Here is a 10972-nt window from a genome sequence, read left to right on the forward strand (position 1 = left end):
GTGTTTTCTGTTTCTCATATGGGTCACCCCATCTCAAATCAACGTGGGCCTTCTGCTCGATAATCTCTGAATTGAATAAAAATGTTATGACTCAAAGTTTCAAAATATATAATGAACATAAATGATTGCTGTGAATTTTTAGCCTTATACATCAAATTAATTTCAAGATACTGGCTATATTTTTAAAATAGTCCACTGGCAGACTTCCAGGCTTTTTTGTCATGTTTCAACACAAATATCTTAAAAACAGTGAAAGACGTTCACTCGTTCGATTTGAGTATTTGAGGCAAATGAGTGGATTTTCACTTGCCACACAAATGTGTTAAAAACTAAATACACATATATTTCACGTAGTTTGTGCTGTGGGCAGAGGTGGCAAAAGTACAGACTGTCTTTACTTAAGTAGAACTACTGAAAAAATACTCCAGTAAAACTGCTGAAGCAACTTCTTTACTCAAGTAAAGTACTCAAAGTAAGAAAGCAAAAAGTAGCTCCTGATTCGAACAATTTTTGTAGAAAGGTAACAGAACCTTGTTCTAAATATATGTATATTAATATAATAATACAATAATATATTAGTACAACTTTTGAATAACACAGATTTAGTGTAGTTTTGTTTGTTTTGCAGGACATTTCACAAAATGAAACTACATTATTTATCAAAACACATCATATACCAATCCAATATGTGATTAAAATTCTGACATGTGAGCTTTAAATTTGCAGTTTATCGAGCATCACTGAGCAGTCCTTACCTTTAAATCTAACCTCTTTTCTTTCTCAAATGTCGTGCCTGTCTTCCTACATCTTTCTCAGAGTAAAGTTATCTCTCACTCTTTCTCTCCCTGTGAAAGACAGCAGCTGGGCCTTTAGCTAGCAACACACTGTGCAACACAGCATACAAACAGTTGGTGTGTTCGCTGTGTGTTGAGCTGATAGAATTTAAAATTACCTGCCACTTTTAAAAAAAACTCACTTATGTGAAAATAAAGTCAATATTTTCAGATTGAAGTCGAAAATGGATTTTTAGAAAAAGGTCTAAATATGGAGATTACTGTTGTTGTTTTAAGACAAACTGCCATGGCTGCTATACCCTCTAAAAAAATGTTGTGTTTAGTTTGTTAGTGAGACAAATCGAGCAGCCGTCTTGTGATACAACATCTTTATTGCACGAGGCTGTGACCATCGATAACTTTGCACCTGTCCATTACAAGCCATTTCCTTTTGTGCAAATCTACTCTTGCTGTTAATTATAAAATGGCCTTTAAAATGAAGAGAAATATATTAATAAAAATAATGTTGGTCACTGAAGGATGATTGCTGTGAAGTGCCATATATACGATCATCTAACAAAACTATACTAACATCCACCTATGTATTAACTCAGAAGAAAAAGACAGGTTCATACAGAAAATGTCAACAACAAAATTATCACTCTATCAACACTTGTTTACCACCAGAGCTGACCGCACCGCACTGCAGATCATTCACACCTCACTTTTTATCACAGTACACTCAAACCCTGTCATTTCCTGGCAATACTAGTGATGATCTGATAACAAGCATGCCACAGTTTAGAGAACCAAAAACAGGTCTCGCCTATTATAAATATAATTTATACATACATAAATATATAAGTGATGTGCGCCTACACATCGCTTTTTAAAGGAGTACCCTCAAACACTGTTATATAGAAATATATATATCAATATAAATAAATGTTGGCTGTCATCTTAAGTACCAAAGGAACAACTAATCTTCTGGGATCTGCTGCAGAAATTCATTTTTTGCATTTGCAACCATTTTCATGTGCAATGGTGCTCCTGTTTATGAGTGTATATATGTGTGGTGTGCTGTGTGAGCTTCTGGGCTGATAGCAGATGGTCTTTCACTGATATCCTATGCAAAGTGTCATCAGCTGTTATCAACACCAATGCATTCTGCAGAATATACTTCCTTGTTTTTGTTAGCATAGATCATTATGTTGCACTTGTCAGGGCTCTGTGTGCGGGCAGGCGGAGAGGATCCAAGCGCAGGACTCTGACACTGAATTGTAACTTAAAACCTCAGCTTTATTGCTGGCACAAAAACAAAACATAAACTGAGCGATGGCAGTGAACATGAAAATACTGAACACAAGAACACACAGGCACAATCTGAGGGTACGACGCGACGCTGAGCAAGGGCAAACACAGGGCTAATATACACAGGGAAGTAATCAGGGAATGGACAACAGGAGGGAGACACAGCTGGGAGAGATCAGGGTAAACGAGACAGGGGGGAACAAAGCTGCACACACTAACATGAGGCACACTCCTTCAAAACAAAACAGGAAACCATAAACCACTAAACAAGGACGCAGACAGAGTGGCAGAATATAACACATGGAACTCCAACAGTACGTGACCACAATTCCTAAAACACGAATAAACAGAAACTTTAATAATAATCACCACCATCATCATCGCCACCACCAACACAAGCAGAATAAGAAAACAATCCATAATGCAAAATTAAACCAAAATATAAGACACTCAAAATGCTGGGTCAACACTGACCCAGAACCGTGACAGCACTGGTGCACCTGCTTTCCTATGAGAGGAAGAGTAGGGCATTTTACACCAAAACTGGGATGTCTGTTTGTGTGGGGTCTTTGCTCTTCACGCATTCATTTACTGGAAGGTCAAAATTCACCCTCAGTCAAATGTTACTGAATGCACATTTAATCTCACAAAAGATCCATATCTAATGATGGAGAGGATGATGATTATTTTTAGTTTTATCATCCCTGTTATCCTTCTGCACAGCATTAGTCAAGCTCTGAGAAACAGTCTAGAAGACGGTTTAAACACTCAGAGAATTAAGCAGCTGTCATGTTTTGCAATTTTTCTTGGCTTATCTTGTGTCTTCTTCTTATAAGTGAGCATTTTAGTTTGCTTTTCATTGCTGTTCTTGAGCTTTAGTTTTAATTATTATTTTAGGCTGAGCTTTGTTAGTGTTCCTGTGATTATTATTGCATTTCTGGGTTCTGTCAGAAATATCACTCCTTCTGGCATTTTAAAGTCCCTGTCTTAATGTTAGGCTTTGCGCCGTTTTGTTGCTTCATCTTTTTAATTTGGGTCTTTGGCTTCTTGTGGTCTATATTCTTTTTTACCTTCCTGTTTGTGTCTAGATTCTGCTATGCCTTGTTATCTCCAGCTGTGCTGATTCGCCATGATTACTTTGTGTGTGTGTTTAAAGCCTCTGGCACCCATCTGTCTAGTTCCTAGTTTGTTTTCTCCTCCTGGTGCTATCTGGATTTTCAAAACCTTTTTTTGGATTTTTTTCTTTTAGAATTGAGTCAGCTGCAGTGAAGCTCACTTTTTTATTTCTTCAAGTCTCCAGTAGTCTGCATTTGGGGCCAGAGCTGGGTATCGTCACTGATTTCTAGAATCGATTCGATTCCAATTCGATTCTATTCGATTTTAATCGGGGAAGTTTTGCCTGAGACAGTCAGAAATATTATAATTCTGATCACGTATCAGTACATTTCCATATTTTTATATCTATAAAAACAAAGCTGACACTTGCAAGCCTCACTCACCTCACTCTTCAACAGTCAACACTTAAACACTGTTATTTCTTAGATGATCTGATGATAAACCTGCCACACTTCTTACTGCAGCTCTGCGCTGGCACTGAAACCCACAAACATCGTTAGGAGGTGTTAGTTCACATGGGCCTAAAAACACTGAAAGGTGATTTTTATTGACTGAGGCAAAGCATGACAAACTAGTCCTACCTGCTGCTGATTGCAATTGTATATGTTCAGAATTCAACCTGAAATATCAGGTTATTAATCTCCAATTTTTGTTCAGAGTCTCCTGGTATGGGCAGAAATCTGTGCCATCAGAAACTGAATTTGAATAAGTTAAATTTGAATTTGAATTGCTCAGATTGAATCTGAATTGTAACTTGAATAAACGCTTTTGAAAACTGAATTTGAATTAGTCTAATTTGAAATTGAATTTAAATGATCATCACTAAATTGAAATTGAATTTTATATTTTGAAAATGAATTGATTTGCTTTGAAACTGCATTTTATCCTTTAAAAATTCAGCTCTCGAATAATTTCAGTTTCACTCTCACCATTCAGTTTCAGTTCTACAATTCAATTTCAGTTCCAAAATTCAGTTTTTTGGAACTTACATCCGGTTCCGGTTCAAGCGCAGATTAATAGAACTATGTTTTACTAGCCCATAATTTCTGCCCATACTCCTGAGCCAGCCCTATATGCTTTTATCAAAATTTAAAGATTTAGATCTAATCACCAAGACATGTCGTAAAACTGAGCCTGAATTCTGATTGCCACAATTTTTATGTCCATTGAAATTCACTGGAAAAAATGTGGGAATATAGTTGGAATATTATTGGGGGGGGAATATCTCTATATTATTTTATAACATCTTAACTATGTTAGAAAAATGTCACGGTTAGGAACATATTGTCCTTTATTTCTTTGCAGCATCCTTGCCAAAGTATTTCCTGACACTGGAGATGTCTGAAAACCAAAACAATAATAATTGCAGTCTTGATGTAAACAGTGTGGTCTGTCCCTCCAGACTATATCAAGGTCATCCGCCTGCTTCAAATCATCTTTAACGTGTTTGTGCTGATGGTTTTCTGCTTCCACAAGAAGACCTGCACTGTGGCTGAGCTCTGCTTGGCTGCAGCTGACCTTGTCTTGCTGTGCTGTTTGCCCTTCTGGATCGAATACATAAAAAAGGGCTAAAAGTGGCTTTCTGGTGAAAGTGCATGTGAATTGTCATCAGCTGTTATCAACATGAATGCATTCTGCAACATCTACTTTCTTGTTTTGGTTAGCATAGACTGTTATGTGATACTGGTACACCCGCTTTCCCATGAAAATATGAGAATGTGTTTTTATGCCAAACTGGGATGTCTGTGTGTGCTTGGTGTTTGTTGCCCCTGTATTCATCTAAGGAAACTCAAATCTGAAGCTTCAGTCAAATGTTATTGAATGCACATTTCAATATCCAGATATCTGAGATTAGGACCATAATCTTCAGCTTCATCATTTCTGTTTCCATGATCTCCTTCTGTACTGTCAGAATTATTCACACACTGGGAAAAAGAGGGGTGAAACACTCAGAGAATGCAGTAGGAGGCCACCACTTTCATCCTGGGAGTTGTTCATTCTGGCATTCCTGATCTGCTGGGTGCCCATTCTCTCATGAGCACGATATTAGATGTGCTTGAAAGAATAAATACTGAGTCTCTGCATATTAAGCCTTCTTTAGAAGCCTTCTAAATCCCATTTTCCCATTTAGCCTGGTTTCCAAGAATCCAAGAGTGACGGGAAGAAGGTCGAGAGGCGATGCACTGAATTTTGCCAAAGTGACCAGCATCCAGAGACTTGAGCTAGGAGTTAAACAGTGAAGTGGCAGAGAAACTGAAGACACAAGGAAATCAAGATAAGTACAGAGCACAGACATAAAGATACGGCCTGGTTACCACCATGAGATAGCTGACAGACTGGCACAGAGTAGATGAGTAGATGCACTGCCCTTAAGTATAGCCTCGTTGATTGTCATCAGTGGATGGCAGGTGAGCAGAACAGGTGAGGAACCAATGCTCTGCCCACAAAGCAGACACAGAAAGACACAGGATGACCACCATGATGGATGATGGATATCCTTGATAGGATCCTCTCAGGCACACAGCTCTGGCTGTAAGCACAGAAGCCTCAACCAGCAGATGTTTTAAATTTTGTTATTTGAGGAACAGTCAATCAGTGTTTTCCAATAGAGAAACACATTTTTTGTCCTCTGTGCAAGATGACTATGTTTCTGTCATTTACACATATAATCCAGATTTACAGTTAGGGTGGCCCTGTTGTATTATGGAAGTTTACAACATGTATGACTGCAACAATTGCAGTTTGCATCCATGCTCTAGGCAAAGGACAGACAGGTCACTGATTTGAAAAAATGAAAATAAAAAGTATTCAAAAAGAAAAAAGAGAAAACAAAAGAGAAAAAAAGTGAGTTCTACTTCATTTAATTATTGTAAACAAACAGTGTCTGCTGACAGTTTTATTACTTCTTGTCAAAGAATCTAAATTTTGTTTTCTTTAACTTATTGTATCAAGTATTTATTCAACTCATGTCCTTTGCAACAATTATGTCTAGGATTATTTAACTACATTAACACAGGGGGAGGCATTTAATATCTACATTTTATGCATAATGTTTCATCGTCTGTTTTGAGGTTTTTCATGAATTTTTTGGAGAGTAATTTAAATTTCTGCTCTTTGTTTTTGAAAGGTAGTTTTGTTTATAGTTTTGTTTGGTGTGGTATTATATCCCTGTGATTCTTCTATACATTTATTGTCATTTGCAAGGCTTATTTTGTACTTATCTTAGCGTCTTTTACCTTTAATATAAACACACCTTGAGGTGACTGTTTTTGTGATTTGGCACCATTCAAATAAAATTTTTATTTAACTGAATATTTTCTGCTAATTGTGTGGATTCGTTATAATTTATTATCTGTGCTTGTTACTTGAGACCTTACTGCTTAGCTTTTGTTACTGGTGACTTTGAGGCTGTATTTAGCTCCTTCCTGTTTTTTTCCTTGTGTCTTGTATCTAGTTGTCTCTGTCATAATGTCTCCTCATGTCATGGTCAGTCTGACTTATCGCACCATTCTGGTTTGTATGTTTTCTGGTTTGTCTGCTCCCTTTTATCACTTCCTGTCTTTACTTTTAAAGTTTCTGTTTCTGCCCATGTCGTTTAGTTTTACTTGCTTTCTCTGCCCTTTCCTATTTCCTGACTTACCTCAGCTCTGTTTTGTTCCCCACTTGTTTCACCTCCATTCATCACATTTAGTGTACATGTTGTCTCTGACTTTCTTTGTTGGCTCATCAGTATTATGGTGTTCTTACAGCACAGTTAGTCCAATATCGGTATTTTAATCGATAACGACAACATCTAACATGTTGGCATTAAGTTTATAAATGGAAAATTTTCTCTGTCATTTTCTCTGAAAACATTTGTTAGAAGTAACTAAGTACTTCACTGAAGAGTAAAGGAAGTGGTCATAGACTGGATGTGATGTCTCTCTTATCTGAAATCACTTGACTATCAGTTCTTCTTTAAGTTAAGCAGTTCAGAAAGAAGACTGTAGCAGAAGGTACTGAGAGAGTGGAGCTGGCTGTTTGTTCTTTTTCCATCTGGAGGACTAATTGACTAATTTGCCTGCAAGGTATGCAAACGCTTAATTTGGCTTGGAATTTACTTTCCTATGTCTTTACCTTTAGTTGGAATATTTTCAAGGTCTAAATCACTGTCCATCAGGAACCGTGTTTTTGACTTTTTGGCATTATCTGTATAAAAAAGGAAATTTCTTCAGTTTAACAGCTGCACAGGTTTTGGAAGCAGTGATGTCTTTAGGTGTACAGTAACGTGTTGACAAGTAGACGGCAGATTAACTGGTTTTGTCTCAGTATGTTTAGTGTTTTGATCAAATTCCGCCTCATGCAGTAACAACATTTACAGTAATGTGTTTAACACAAACAAAAATGTAAATAATAAACACTTCAGCCTCAAAAACATAATAAATTTAAATTTAAATTGTTTTAAACTGTCTGCAAATGTGAGGATGGATATACTAAACTTGTGAACTTGTTTTATGTAGCTGGTGCTGTAGCGATGCTGGAAATCACGCTCAGCTCTAAATATGATGTAAAATGTGCATTGGTTATGAATGTTTTCTAACATAATGATGGTCTTTAAAATTGAATCAAATACTATCAATCCATCCCTTTTCTCCTTATCCAATTCAGGTTGCTCAGGGTCTGAAGCCTGTTAGTTATATATCAGTCTTATTCAGAATTGGTTGTATCTATGTTTTCTGTCATCATAACAAATTATGTTAGAACAATAGCAGTTAAAATTATATTTATGTTTTCTATTTTGATATCCTTTATTTCCCTCCAGCATCCCTGCCAACTTAATTCGTGACACTGAAGATGTCTGGAAACCAAAGCAACACATGTGAATACCATTGTCATAACATCATTCTTGGCAGCAATAACTTAATCTTAACTATTGCTCCAGCTTATGTCGCCACCGTGCTTGGATTCATCTTTAATGTGTTTGTGCTGATGGTTTTCTGCCTCCACAAGAAGGCCTGCACTGTGACTGAGATCTACTTGAGCAACCTGACTGGAACTCAGCTTCTTCTGGTGTGCGGTTTGCCCTTCTACACTGATACTGAAAGAGCCCACGATGACTGGCCTTTCAGTGAAAGCCTGTGCAAGCTGGTACCAGTTGTTATGAGAATGAATGAATTTTGCAATATCTACTTTCTTGTTCTGGCTAGCTTAGATTGTTATGTGGCACTGGTGCACCCACTTTTCCATGAGTTGATGAGTAGGCCATTTAATGCCAAACTGGGATGTCTGTTTGTGTGGAGTTTTGGTTTGGCCTTTGCTTTCCCCAATTTCATCTACAATAAGTTAATATTCAACCCTCAGTCAAATCTTACTCACTGTTTACTTGCCTTCACTTCACCAGATCAATATCTGCTGTATGACGTGAGAGTCATAATATTCAACTTTATCATCCCTGTTATCATTATTTTGTTCTGCGCTGTCAGAATCACTCAAACTCTGAGAAAGAGGCGAATGGAGGGTTTAAACCCACAGAGAACAGAGCAGAAGACCACGACTCTCATCCTGGCAGTTCTGCTGGCATTCCTGATCTGCTGGGTGCCATTCCACGTGGCAAAGTTACTACATGTTCTCCAATACACTCACATTCTGAAATGTCACATCATATTGGTAATAATCGAAGAGTTATCTGTTTACTTAACCTTCTTCAGCTGTGTCCTTAACCCCATTCTCTACGTCATTATTGGGAAAAGCTTCCGGAACAGGACAAAGGAATTCTTCAAGCAGTGAAAAAAGCCTTAAAGGTTGAATAATTAAACTGGCAATTATTAATCCAAGCATCAGGAGACTTTGCTTTCAGATATATATCCTTACATTGGCAGAGAGAAGACTCTATAGCAGCTTCCATAACTTAGAATACATATTTTGCTAGAAGGTTTTTAAACTAAGTTGTCTGTTTGGGTTTGTTTGTTTTGTTTTTCATTATTATATGATTGTGTTTCTGCCACTGATGCATATCATCCAAATAGGACTATTGGGGTGTTTGGCAGTTCTGCAGCTATTGTATTATTACTTACTGTCAATGAATAAAAAAATTCAGTTTTACTCTCCTTGTGGCTTATTTATTCAAGCAAAGCACAACATATTTATGCTGTGTAAAATTGTGACAGTTAATAAATTACATCATACATTTATGTATTTAACATAACTGTATTTAACCATTTTATTTAACTCTCAAAGAACATATGAACAGAAAATATAAACATGTAATAATAGTGTATTTTCTGTTTCTCATATGGGTCACCCCATCTCAAATCAACGTGGACCTTCTGCTCGATAATCTCTGAATTGAATAAAAATGTTATGACTCAAAGTTTCAAAATATATAATGAACATGAATGATTGCTGTGAATTTTTAGCCTTATACATCAAATTCATTTCAAGATACTGGCTATATTTTTAAAATAGTCCACTGGCAGACTTCCAGGCATTTTTATCATTTTTCAACACAAATAGCTTAAAAACTGTTAAAAGACAAAAGCCTGAAAGTTTTTTCCAGGTCTTTCCTGCAGTCAAAATGAATCAGGATCTGTAGTTTGGAATAGACATGTCAAAAAAAGTCTCCTTCTTAATTAGTTCATGTTTTTCTGGCAAGTTTTCTTCTTCACTGTTGTCTTTTGGCTGCTCCCTTTAAGGGTCGCCATAATGGAAACCCAAATCAAAGTCTGTGTATTCCTGAGTCCAGAGGTTTGGTCTTCAGTCACCACTGCGGCTTAGATTTATTTGAGTAACTTGGCTTTAACTCATTTTGCTCCAGTGTGCTGTTTGTCCTGCTGGGCTGATTATATAACAGATGCTTTTCAGTGAAATCCTATGCAAAGTGTCATCAGCTGTTATCAACATGAATGTGCTCTGCAGCGTCTTCTTCCTTGTTCTGGTTGGCGTAGGTTCTGTGCTCTTAAAGATTCTTCAGCTGGCTAAAGGAAGGTTTCTCAGAATGATGTTTTGAGCTGGGATGTGTGTTTAATGATTTAGTATGATGAAAGGAACAATTATTTGTCTGAGTATGAGACAAACATTGGTGTATTTATCTCTAATAATCTTACTGTATCAGGTCTAATTTAAATTCGTTTTTGAGTGACATGACATGACATGTTATTTTCATAGAAGTGATATGAAGGAGGACCTCCTTAATCCCACTGACACATCTTCCGAGGAGGAAGCAGAGTCTGGGGATGACGGGGATGACCCGCCAATTTCCGGGGGCGAGGTCACTGAGGCAGTTAAACAACTCCTTGGTAGCAGAGCCCCTGGTGTGGATGAGGTCCGCCCCAAGTTCCTGAAGGCTCTGGATGTTGTAGGGCTGTCCTGGTTGACACGCCTCTACAATGTTGCGTGGAGATCAGGGGCAGTACCCCTGGACTGGCAGACCGGGGTGGTGGTCCCCATCTTTAAGAAGGGGGACCAGAGGGTGTGTTCCAACTATAGGGGGATCACATTCCTCAGCCTCCCTGGGAAAGTCTATGCCAGGGTGCTGGCATAGATAGCTGATAGTCTCTGAATTGAATAAAAATGTTATGACTCAAAGTTTCAAAATATATAATGAACATAAATGATTGCTGTGAATTCTTAGCCTTATACATCAAATTCATTTCAAGATACTGACTATATTTTTAAAATAGTCCACTGGCAGACTTCCAGGCATTTTTGTCATGTTTCAACACAAATATCTTAAAAACAGTGAAAGACGTTCACTCGTTCGATTTGAGCATTTGATGCAATTGAGTGACTTTTCA

The 10972-nt window shown here is 37.4% G+C and overlaps 1 protein-coding gene across 1 annotated transcript; it reads left to right on the forward strand.

Annotated features, from left to right (window-relative positions):
- The first annotated feature begins 7166 nt into the window (after nt 1–7166).
- Nucleotides 7167–9227, forward strand: LOC109195919 (B2 bradykinin receptor-like). Its single transcript, XM_019348657.2, has 2 exons — nt 7167–7267; nt 8002–9227. The coding sequence occupies exon 2, from the start codon at nt 8034–8036 to the stop codon at nt 8964–8966; it is 933 nt and encodes a 310-aa protein (XP_019204202.1). The 5' UTR covers nt 7167–7267; nt 8002–8033; the 3' UTR covers nt 8967–9227.
- The last annotated feature ends 1745 nt before the right edge of the window (nt 9228–10972 follow it).

This window comes from Oreochromis niloticus, linkage group LG19 (genome assembly GCF_001858045.2).
Source record: "Oreochromis niloticus isolate F11D_XX linkage group LG19, O_niloticus_UMD_NMBU, whole genome shotgun sequence".
NCBI lineage: Eukaryota > Metazoa > Chordata > Actinopteri > Cichliformes > Cichlidae > Oreochromis > Oreochromis niloticus.